Below are 13,361 nucleotides of genomic sequence, written 5' to 3'. Positions count from 1 at the left end.
GACTATACTGCTCCGCTCACTGGTTTTAAAATATTTTTTCAAGGATCTTCTTTGGGCATGGATTTTTTTAAAATATTTTTTCAAGGATCTTCTTTAGGCATGGATTTAGTTAGTATTCTTTTCCTTTTTGTTCCTCCATTGTTGTTGTGTAATTTCTCAAAAAAAGTTTTTTTTTCATTCCCAGAGCTTCTTTTTTGCTGTTGTTATTGTTGTCGTTCATTTTAATGTTCATTCAATTTGCAATTTTTATTGCTTACCATGCTGCGGATGCTCCGACTGCAATTGTCCGCGGCGCATCTGAACAATGAATATCAAATGATTTTCAATGAATTTCCATTGGCTCACTGGAGGAAAAAGGGAAAGGGGGCGCTTAATTTCACCAGCTGGTGCCTAGATATGGTATGCTGTGCAACTTCACATGGATTTCTCCTGCCATCATATTTGTTGCATCGACTATCTATTGCGGGGGGTGGGGGTAATTCCATGGCCAGAAATTTATGCAAAAACCCCACCAAAAAAATCCTTCGTTCTTCGTTTACCATTTCTGGATAACAGAAATGGGAAACAACTGTCTGACTGTGCCTGGCTAGAGATTAAAAACCCCAAAACGAAGAGAAGGGGGAGAGAGAGGGGGCTCGGAGAACAAAACTATGTGAAAATTGTTCACAATTCCATTTGGAGGATTTGTTACGCTAATGTAATTGCCAGTTGAACAGTTATCCCCATTCCCGGCTATTAAGTGTTCAATATTGTTTGAATGTATTTACACATGTATGTATTTATGTATATATGTGTGTGTGTGTTGAATATGTATGGTATTGTATCAATTTCATAATCTGATTACGGTGAAAAAGTCCTGGTTAGGAGCATTTTGTTGTTGGTGGAAAACCATGACAATAAATGCGGGAATTGGATGGACAATTTGGTGTATTAATTTAAATTGGGATTGAAAAAAATATTTTAGCGTAAAAATTTAATATATATATTTTTTTGTAAATGATCATATTAGACATAAAGATGTAAATAAATTTAAGAAAAAAATGGAAGTGTGGATTTTTGAAAATAGGTTCGTTTTCAAGGCCTGGAGTTTTTTTACCTCATAAGGTGTTGAGCATACTAAAGTTCTCATTCCGTTTGCAACACCTCGAAATATTAACCGAAGCGTCAAAAAAATATATTGATGAGAAGGCCCGGTTCATTTTGGGTATTTTGAAGGTATTAGTCAAATTTTCCAATCGATGTGACTATTCCGGGTTCTTGCAGAGTGGAAAATTAGATATGTATCCATATCTGTTGGTCTGTATATTGAAATCAGTACAGAGTTCACAATATTTATGAGAGATCTTTGAAATTTTGCACATTCATTGCTACTACTCCTAGATTGTTTAGTATTGGAAATGGGATATATTGGTCGAATTTTTTATATATATCCCCCAATATTTAGCATTTTGAAGTAAATGTTCAACCGAATTGGCTACAATTTGTGCATTTAGGGATTGAAAAAAATATTTTAGCGTAAAAATTTAATATATATATTTTTTTGTAAATGATCATATTAGACATAAAGATGTAAATAAATTTAAGAAAAAAATGGAAGTGTGGATTTTTGAAAATAGGTTCGTTTTCAAGGCCTGGAGTTTTTTTACCTCATAAGGTGTTGAGCATACTAAAGTTCTCATTCCGTTTGCAACACCTCGAAATATTAACCGAAGCGTCAAAAAAATATATTGATGAGAAGGCCCGGTTCATTTTGGGTATTTTGAAGGTATTAGTCAAATTTTCCAATCGATGTGACTATTCCGGGTTCTTGCAGAGTGGAAAATTAGATATGTATCCATATCTGTTGGTCTGTATATTGAAATCAGTACAGAGTTCACAATATTTATGAGAGAGCTTTGAAATTTTGCACATTCATTGCTACTACTCCTAGATTGTTTAGTATTGGAAATGGGATATATTGGTCGAATTTTTTATATATATCCCCCAATATTTAGCATTTTGAAGTAAATGTTCAACCGAATTGGCTACAATTTGTGCATTTAGGGATCTCATTGGGTAAAAAATCCTTCTAGTAAATGTTATCTACTTTGTTTCGTTTTTTATGGTAGCCCCTATACGAGGGTGGTATTTTTGGATTCTTGTTGGGTAGGAAATTTCCCTACCATAAATTATATTTATTTATCCATGTTACGGGTTAACACCCATATGACCCATAAGAACTTTAGTCACGATTTTTTCATAAGTAATTGATATTTCATATTTTAGGTGGTCATTGAGAGTCAAATTATCCTACCAAACATTACTAAAATATCCTTGCAGAATTTTTTCTATAAAGGTCTATTTTTTGTATTTTGAGTTTCTTTGCAGCATTTCTCAATCAAAGTGGCTGTAAATAGGCATTCCGGGTTCCTTGCAGAAAATTGTCGTTATTGGTTGATTTCCCATATAGAGGTCGTGTCCTATGTTCGGTATTTTAAATATTTTAGTCGCATTTTCCTACAGAGGTGGCTGTAATTTTTCATTCCGGGTTCTTGGAAGGAAGGCGTAAACAGTTTTTTGCATAGGACCATGTTTTTCTCATATACGAGTATGATAGTTCCGACAATTTTTATACCCTACACAACTATGTTGTCAGGGTATTATAGCTTTGTACAACCCCAAGAGTTTGTAACGCCGCGAAATATTGATCCTATACCCTCTAAGTATACCGATCGTCATATCTCGACTAACTAAGTCGATCTAGATATGTGTGTCCATCCGTCCGTCTGTCCATTATAATTTGTAAACACCATACAGATCACAGTTATGGACCAATCTTCACGAAATTTTGCATGGAGAATGGGTTCTGGCCAATGGCCCCTATTGTTTTTGGTAAAGATCGGTTAAGATTTATGGGATGAACTGGACCAAAAACTTTAATTTTGTCTGATTTTCTGGTAGCTCCAGGGGCCGCAAATATGGCCCAAACATCGCGAATTTTTACATGGAGAAAGGGATCGAGCCAAAGAATAAGCATGTCTGTTTTGATAAAGATCGGTCGGGTCAAATGTACTCTGATCTGATCTTTATCATCGATCTTTTTTATGTAAAAAAAATTACAACATTTGTATTATATAGCGTATATATTTACCCCTGAAGGACATCGATCCGAGATGTTGACACTTCCAAGAGGAAGTGACCTTTAAATTGATACCAATTACAATTATATTGTCGTATGTACTCGGATGTGGGAGTAACACTTAAATATTTACAGATGCTTGCGAATTCAGATATTATTTAGTAACCCCTTACCACACTGAAGGGCTGATCACTTTGAAAATTTCTATGAGGTTCCAGTTATGGTCAAGGACAACGCCTATAATTTTCGGTGATGATCATATAATAATAATATTGGGATGAAGTGGACCGAAAACTTATTTTTTGTGTTTTTTCGAGTCGATTTGAAGCCACAATTGAAAGCCGAACATCACAACACAACCCACGGTGAAGGGAAGCTGGACAAGTAATTAGAAGAGCTGTACTGAATATTAGTAATATCATAATAGCAATATCACGAAATATTGCACAGGCTAGGAATAAAAATCCGCAGAAAGTTAGAGTACCGTGGTCGATCCCGTCCGACTATTCTGCTCCGCTCACTGGTTTGGTATTTTATTGGTTTAATTCGCATTTTCCCACCGATGGAGCTGTATTTTGTTATCCCGGCATTTTGGAGGGTGATCAACATCTTTGTATAGGTTTTTGAATATTTAATAGTCCTCCCGCATATTCGAATTCCTGAACTTCACATCAAAAATTTCAAACCGGAATTTTGTAATTTGAAAAATAAACATATGTTTTTACTTGAGATTAAGATCTATATCTGAGCCATATTTTAAATTGGACCCTTTAATTCAACTATGATTTTGGGCGCCATTTAGAAAATGATTCAGAAGGCTTAAAACATTTTCAGTTTAGTACAAGTATATTTTATTTGATATTAAAATATAAATTTTTTTTAGATATTAAAATGAGTAATTAAATATTTTTTAAATTTTAGACAGAGATTTCTTCTATTCCCGAAATCTAAAAAAAACTCAAAATCAAAGCCTGTGGCAAAAATCTTGGGTTTGCATAGAGAATAACGCCAATGTAAATCAATGTAATGTTACGACCCCTTATTTGTATATAAATTTTAGATTCCTTCAAACTCCGTTGAAAAATAAAATGTCGTAACCAATTGTTTCTTCCATTTATGCCATTAGCCAAAAAATCTCCCTTGATACCCATTTACCAATAGGCAGAGATTATTTAACACACATACATTTACATGTATATCGTGCCAAATATTATGCAAATCAAAGTCACATACATATACCATCAACTCTAATACAAAATGTCATTCCCCGATTGTCATCAGTCGATTCTCATCAATGTTATTGTGACTGTCAACCTACCTGACTGACTGAATGTTTTTAGTTCAACACCTGCGGGAATTTGTTAATAAATATCAATGAACCAAAAGAAAAAAAACAACAACAACCACGAGTAATGAGACTCTAACGAGAGATCATGTAAATGTCTACTCGGCACATAACAATATCAATTACCAGTGGGGGTAACGCTGAGTGGTTGTTACAATACCACCACCAGTGCCAGCGCCACGACCTGGGGTATAGTAGTAGTCGGCAGCCAACAATCGACATACGTTTCCTAATGAATAATGTCAGGTTATTGTATGTCGCTGGCGATATGCATTTAATTAAATAAATATCTCTACTTGCGCTTAATTATTTTGCAATTTTTGTATTGTAATTGGAAATAAAAAAAACAAATATGACAGAATAGATGAATTTCAAAAACATATAAACGTCTTTAAGTTTTAGCGGGTTGAAATTTATGTCCCCTCCAACATGATTTCAAACCCTCCCAATTTTTTGTCAACAGAACGTTTTTTTTTTATTCTCCGAGAAAGCGAAGTACCAAATTATAGACTCAGTTTGGAAAATGTGGTTTTTGACCTTCAACCTACCGAAACTGGTTGAGGGGACCACATGTCGAAACACGGACTCATAATTAAATTTTTTTATGAAGAGATACAAATAAATTACAGGCGCAGACCATTAACCTTAAATTTGTTGGCTTATATGGTTGCAAATTGCGTACCGTACAATGTTTGTTCTTTGAGAAAATTAAATTAAAAGCAATGAGCGGAGCAGTATAGACGGACATGGCCAACCATACGATACCCTACGCAACCACCACGGAACTCTAACTTTCTGCGGATTTTTATTCCGAGCATGGGCAATATTTCGTGAAAGTTTCACCCTCTTGCCCGATTAGAGGTCAACAACACATCTTCCTTGCACTGACATATTTTCCGACTATTACTTATATTCAGTACATCTCTTCTAATTACTTGTCCAGATTCTATTCAACGTGGGTTGTGTTGTGATGTTCGGCTTATAACTGTGGCCTATAGATCGACTCAAAAAAAAATAAGTTTTCGATGCACTTCACATCAAAATTTTTATCTGATCATCACCGAAAATTATAGGTGTTGTCCTTGAAAATAACTGTAACCTCATGAACATTTTCAAAGCGATCAGCGTTATATTTCAGCCCCATTACCCCATGGGTTAATAAACAATATCGGAATACGTAGACACCTGTAAATATTTAAATCTGAGTACATATCAATTTAAATGCGAACCACTCCTCTTGGATATACTATGAACTTATCGGGACTATGTCCTTCAGGAGTAAATATATACGCCATAGAATACAAATTTTGTCAGGGTCAATTTGACCCGCTAAATATTGACCGATCTTCATCAAACCAGGCATGCTTATTCTTTGGCCCTATCCCCTTCTCCATGTGAAATTTCGCGATATTTGGGCCATAATTGCGACCTCTGGAGCGACCAGAAACCCCGACAAAAATTAAGTATTTTGTCATTTCATCCCCTAAAAATATTAACCAAACTTTATCTAAAACAATAGGCCCGAACCCATCTGAGATGCAAAATTTGGCCCATAACTGTGGCCTGTGTCGTGTTTACAAAGTATAATTGACACGCGGACGGACGGACACACATGTCTAGATCGACTAGTTAGTCGAGATATAGCGATCGGTATACTTAAAGGTGGGTCTAGCACCAATTTTTCGCGGCGTTACAAACTCTTGGGGCTGTACAAAGCTATAATACCCTGACAACATAGTTGTGTAGGGTATAAATACAGATTCATGTCGGAAAAATAGATTGAAAACTTCAATATTCCGAATATTAAGCGGGATCTCTATAAAATAAAAAAGGACCTATATTGCAAGGCAAATAAAATCTTCCAAAAAACGTAAATAATGGGAGGTTGATATTTTAAATCGGTTCAGATTTATATGGGTGCTTTAGTGCAACCTATATTTCTTTCTATTTACACGAAATTCGGCATAGCGTTCTGAATTGAGTCTAGATAGATGGATGCCATGTTTTGTGAAAATCGGTTCAGATTTAGATATATCACCCATACATATTTTCTTCCGATTTTATGTGCATCAAGGCAATACGGTATACCGTACTGAATTGAGTCTAGAATGATGTGTGCTAAGTGTAGTGAAAATCGGTTCACATTTAGATATAGCTCCCATATATATTATCGTCCGATTTTATGTAAACGGTGCTTCAAAGCACCTATATTTCTTTTTATTTGCACGAAATTTGGTATAGCGTACTGAATTGAGTCCGGAATGATGTGTGCTAAGTTTTGTGAAAATCGGTTCAGATTTTGATATAGCTCCCATTTATATATTTTCTTCCGATTTTATTTAAATGGTGCACAAAAGCCCCTATATTTCTTTCGATTTAAACGAAATTTGGCAAAGAGTACTGAATTGAGCCTGGAATGATGTGTGCTAAGTTTCGTGAAAATCGGTTCAGGTTATAGCTCCCATTTATATATTTTCTTTCCGATTTTATGTGAATGGTGCACCAAGGCCCCTATATTTCTTTCGATTTGTACGAAATTTTTTATATGTAAATCCCATATATATTCTTTCGATTTAATGTAAAAGGTGCCCTAAATATATACCACAAAAATTATTAGAGAAGGACGTATGTTATATTTGGTTTATATCGATCTTATATATATAACTGTACCTTACAATAAAAATCTTTGGATTATCTTTTATATGGTGAAGGGTATCACATAGTCGGCCCCACCTTTGAACTTTCCTTACTTTTGTTTTTTTTATTTTTTTGGCAAAGGTGACAACTTTTATGGAGGTTTTACACCTCTCTTTACTGTTACTGTAGGTTTTTTGCAATGTTAGAGCACTTTTGGGCAAACCCACATGCTTGGTGTAAAAACGATAAGAGGGCAGGCAACTAAAAAAATATATCAAAAAAATCCATACGCCGCCTTGTGAGCGCCTTTACTGCTCGTGTATGTGAAACAAAGACAAAAATAACAAAACTGTTGCATTTAACGAATTGACAGATACTTAATTTACGCTTTATCGGAACCGAGCAAAGGCCAACGAGTAGTGAACGAACAAGCGAAACGACAAGCAGTGGACAAAACGACAAAAACAAAAAAAAAACAATAATGCCTGCCTGGACCAGGTGATCAAATAACCAAAGATTTATGACACAGCCACGAGCATGAAATATTGAAAAACATAAAACCTGAATAACTGAAATTCTCCACAAAAAAGAAAAGAAACTGAAAATAGGTTGATATTTATTTATAAAGTTGTTGGTGTTTTTCTGTTCTTGCAGGTCGACCCCAGCCCTGGTGGTGTCGCAACAATCGTGGCAGCGGCAGTGGTGGCGGTACAAACGGCCGTGGGTCCCTTTCGGCCAAGCACTCAGCCGATAGCATACGAAGACCCACCAGCAATTCGGGTGTCTGGACCTGGTTGGGTGGCAGCCGACGTTCATCGGAGGGACCCGATCAAATTGGGCCACCCTCCTCATCACCGGCTGAGAATCATTATACCCACATGGATGATGCCTATAGTCCGGTGGGTGTTAGTGAGGCTTTGTATGCTGAATTGGATAGGGAATCAGTGCGCTCCAATAATCCCTCATATCAGAATACCGGCTATAGCCAGTGTGGAGATGTAAGTAAAATTTTTCTTTAACATTTTTTTTTTTTTTTTTTTTGTTAATTATTTCTCTTTTTTTTTGGTTACAGAAATACACCTTCCATCAACAGGATCATGATTTGCCCATTGTGGTATCCTCGGCCCCCAGCAGTGCTTACTATTCTGATCTCTCGGTAACCGGGGTACCGGGTGGTGCCGGCAATGAACGTGCCTATGAAATTGTTGGCCTCACAGTTATGAATCAACCCTTGCCAAACTGGGATGGCAGTGGTGGCGGGTCCACAGCTGTAAGTTCTTCTTCGACGGCCGCGGGAACAGGCACCTTTTTAGCCGGCACCCTGGGTAGCAATGGTGAGGGTATGGCCTCACAACGAAGAATTCCCCGTTTGGCAGCCATCAATGAGACCAGCACAGCAACGGTGCCCTCTGATTATGTATGAAACGAAGAGTATGTGTGTGAAGATGTGGTATAAAATGTCCAACACCAACACACACACACATACACATTTATATATGTATTTTTAAAAAAATGAAGAAGTCAATTTCAAAGAAGATCTAAATTATGATTTGTAATAAAAAAACCGAAAACTATTTTTAAATCAAACAAAAATATTTTTGAAAAGAGAAAGTTTTGAATTCAGAATATGAAAAATTTTGAAAAAGACGTGCTATTGTTGGCTAATAATTTTTGTAAATTTCTTTTGTGTATATTTCACGTTTATTCACAATCTCTAGAATTAAAATTTTTCTTTGAAATTCCCTAGAATGTTTTATGAAAAATTATTTCCCAGCTTCAGGAATTTTTTATGTCTTTGTGCATATGTTTGTAACAGGCAAAAGGAAACGAGATAGACACATGGTTCCTATTTGAGATTATGCATAGAATCATTTTTTAAGTCGATTTATGCATGTCCGTCCGTCTGTAGATGTTAAATTGTAAACAAAGTACAGGTCGCATTTATGATCCGATTTGGATGAAATTTGGCACATGTCACTTATTTGACTCAAGGACGAACCCTATTGAAATAGGTGAAAATCGGTGCAGATTTAGATATAGGTCCCACATATATTTTCGTCCGATATAGGCACTAAAGTCCCTATATATCTTTCGATTTGCACGAAATTTGGTATAGCGTACTGAATTAGGTCCAGAATAATGTGAAAATCGGTTCAGATTTAGATATAGCTCCCATATATAATTTTGTCCGATTTTATGTAAATGGTGCACCAAAGTCCCTATATATCTTTTGATTTGCACAAAATTTGGCATGTCGTACTGAATTAGATCCAGAACGATGTGTGCTAAGTTTCGTGAAAATCGGTTCAGATTTAGATATAGCTTCCATATATAATTTTGTCCGATTTTATGTAAATGGTGCACCAAAGTCCCTATATATATTTCGAATTTCACGAAATTTGGCATGTCGTACTGAATTAAGCCTGCAATGATGTGTGCTAAGTTTCGAGAAAATCTGGTCAGATTTAGGTATAGCTCCCATATATATTTTCGTCCGATTTAATGTAAATGGTGCACGAAAGTCCCTATATATCTTTCGATTTGCACGAAATTTGGCATTTCGTTCTAAATTAAGTGTAGAAGGATGTGTTTTAAATTTCCTGAAAATCGGTTAAGATTTAGATATAGCTCCCATATGTATTTTCGTCCGATTTAATGTAAATAGTGCATCAAAGTCCCTATATATTCTTCGATTTGCGCGCAATTTGGCATAGGGTACTGAATTAGGTCAAGAATGATGTGTGCTAAGTTTCGTGCACCAAAGTCCCTATATATCTTTTGATTTGTACGAAATTTTGCATATGGTACTGAAGTAGATCCAGAATGATGTGTGCTAAGTTTCGTGAAAATCGATTCTGATATATATATTTTCGTCCGATTTTATGTAAATGGTGCACCAAAGTCCCTATATATATTTCGATTTGCACAAATTTTGGGATGTCGTACAAATTTAAGCCTGGAATGGTGTGTGCTAAGTCTCGAGAAATCTCTGGTCAGATTTTGGTATAGTTCCCATATATATTTTCGTCCGATTTAAGCAAAATGGGCCAACAAAGTCCCTATATATCTTTCGATTTTAACGATATTTGGCATGGCGTACAAAATTAAGTCTAGAATTATGACGAACCTGAAAATAGGTTCAGATTTTCATATTGCTCAAATATATATTTTTGTCCGATTTAATGCAAATGTTGCTCCAAAATCCCTATATATGTTTCGATTTCCACCAAATTTGGCACAGCTTACTGAAATGAGTCTAGAATGAGGTGTGTTTAGTTTCGAGAATATCGGTTCAGATTTAGATATAGGTTCCACATATATATATTTTCGTCCGACTTTTTCGGATTGACACGAAATTTTGAAATTATTTTTTATAAAAAAAATTATTTAAATTTATCAGAACTGTTTTTTTTCTAAAAAGATTGTGAATATACAAAATTGAGATATATTTTGACAAATAGCCAATTAAAATTTCTTTAAAGGAAACTTACAACAAAAACAAAAAACCTTGTCTGAGTAACATAAAACAATGAGCTTATTTTTATAAATCTAAAATACAAAAACTTGATATGTTTTTTTTCTTTGGGAGCGGATACAGGAAAAAAATAACTTTATCTAAAATATATGTAAAACATATTAAAAACAAAACAAAAATATATCCCAATAAAATGTACCCACAAAAAAATAAAGAATTTTAATTTTATAAAAAAAATTTAAATAAAAAAATATTTTAAAAATTTTAAGAAAAAAATAAAACGATTTTCTAAAAATCGTTGGTGATATATAGACTTTAAATTCTAAAAATAAATATATACAAATAAAAAATATATATTAAAATTGTAAAACATAAAAATGTTTAAAAATTACCATTAATTATAAAACAAAACACCGAAATATATATACAACAAATAAAAATAAATTTTTTAATTAGTTATATAGTTAAGATATACGAATATGTTGTTCGTTAATTTTTGGTTTCAAATTATATATTAAGAATTTACAATTTTTTTTTATTTTTTAGAAATTAAGGTGTTGTATATTCAATTTATTTCTTTTATTTCTTATATAATGCATTAACCTACAATTACTTTTTTTTAAGTTTTAATTAGTTATTATTTTCTGTAATTGAAGCCTTAGCATGTAAGTAGTTGAAAAGAATTTAAAAAAAAATCGAATTCAAATATTTATAAAATACAAAAATGATATATATTTTAGATGTAATAATTAAAATATTAAACAAAAATCATGGCAAATAAAAACAAATACCCCACACATTAAGAATTTCAAATAAAATACAAAAGAAAACAAGTACTTTCATATTTACAATGGCAAACGAATTCACACATCTTTTTTGAAAGAAAAAAAAAGCAAAACAAAACGTAAAAAACAATCATATATAATAAAAAATAAATAAATATTGTTATATACATATTCATATTATTATTATTATTTATCACAATACTTTGTATTTAGAAAACGAAAAAATTAAAATAAACCAAGAATTTTTCAAAGCAAATTATTTATACAACAATCACAAACAAAAGAAAAGGAAACAACAATGTCGAAAAGAAACAAAAAAAAATAAGTTTTAAGAAAATATAAAATAAATAGATGAAAAAAAAAATAAATATTTACAAGAAATAAAAATAAATTGAGTTTTAACTTAAACAAAAAACCAGTGAGCGGAGCAGTATATTCGGACGGGGCCGACCATATGATACCCTACACAACTTCCACGAAAATCTAACTTTCTGTGGTTATATATATTGAGCATGGAAAATATTTCGCTATATTTACACCCTCTTGACCGACTAGAGGTCAACAAATATTACTAATATTCAGTAAATCCTTTCTAATTGCTTGTCCAGTTTCCCTTCACGGTGGGTTGTGTTATGATGTTCGACTTTCAATTGTGGACTATATATGGACTAGAATGAACACAAAAAATTAAGTTTTCGGTCCACTTCATCCCAATATTATTATGTGATCATCACCGAAAATTATAGGCGTTATCCTTGACCATTCCTGGATCCTCATGGAAATTTTCAAAGCGATCCGCGCTGTATTTCCGCCTCCAGTATGGTAATGTGTTACTAAATAATATCTGAGTACGTAAGCACCTGTTAATATTTAAATGTAACTCCCGCATCCGAGTACATACGACAATATAATTGGTATCAATTTAAAGGTCAACCACTCCTCTTGGATATACTATCAACTTATCGGCTCTATGTCATTCAGGATTAAATATATAAGCAATAGAATACAAATTTTGTCATTTTTCACACAAAAGTTAGGGTCCATTTGACCCGCTAAATATTGATCGATCTTTATCAAAACAGGCATGCTTATTCTTTGGCCCAATCCCCTTCTCCATGTAGAAATTCGCGGTGTTTGGGCCATAATTGCGGCCTCTAGAGCGACCAGAATATCAGACCAAAATTTAGTTTTTGGTTCATTTCATCCCCTCAATATTAACCGATCTTTACCAAAAACAATAGGGGTCTTCATTGGCCAGAACCCATCCTACATGCAAAATTTCGTGAAGATTGGTCCATAACTGCGGCCTGTATCGTGTTTACAAATTATAATGGACGGACGGACGGACACACACATGTCTAGATCGACTCAGCTAGTCGAGATATGACGATCGGTATACTTAAAGGTGGGTCTAGGACCAATATTTCGCGGCGTTACAAACTCTTGGGGCTGCACAAAGCTATAATACCCTGACAACATATTTGTGTAGGGTATAATCATTGAGTACAGAAGGATCGAGACATATGATATATTGTCAGAGGTATTAACTAAAATATGTTTATGTCTTAAGTATTTTGTTTTTATTTAAGGGAAAAACTCTTTAGGCCAAAGAACAAATGATTATTTATTATTTATTCTTTTAAAAATCCACGCCTATTGGTGTAATGATCTATGAAAAAATATTCTTTTAAAAATCCACGCCTATTGGTGTAATGATCTATGAAAAAATATTCTTTTAAAAATCCACGCCTATTGGTGTAATGATCTATGAAAAAATATTCTTTTAAAAATCCACGCCTATTGGTGTAATGATCTATGAAAAAATATTCTTTTAAAAATCCACGCCTATTGGACTGATGATCCATGAAAAAATATTCTTTAAAAAATCCACGCCTATTGGTCTGATGATCCATGAAAAAATATTCTTTAAAAAATCCACGCCTATTAGTCTGATAATCCATGAAAAAATATTCTTTAAAAAATCCACGCCTATTGGTCTGA

At 33.9% G+C, this 13,361-nt stretch overlaps 1 protein-coding gene across 1 annotated transcript in view; it reads left to right on the top strand.

Moving 5' to 3' along the window:
* Positions 1–8,523, top strand: part of LOC133325697 (uncharacterized) — a 140,138-nt gene extending 131,615 nt beyond the window's left edge. Inside the window, exons 4-5 of the mRNA XM_061534421.1 lie at positions 7,755–8,098; positions 8,173–8,523. Coding sequence (XP_061390405.1) covers positions 7,755–8,098; positions 8,173–8,523 — 695 coding nt within the window. The remainder of the gene's footprint in view (positions 1–7,754; positions 8,099–8,172) is intronic.
* The last annotated feature ends 4,838 nt before the right edge of the window (positions 8,524–13,361 follow it).

The sequence above is a fragment of the Musca vetustissima genome, unplaced genomic scaffold, assembly GCF_032173495.1.
Source record: "Musca vetustissima isolate MV318-11 ecotype Yass unplaced genomic scaffold, APGP_CSIRO_Mvet_v1 utg38201, whole genome shotgun sequence".
NCBI lineage: Eukaryota > Metazoa > Arthropoda > Insecta > Diptera > Muscidae > Musca > Musca vetustissima.
This window is presented reverse-complemented; position numbering and strand designations above follow the sequence as displayed.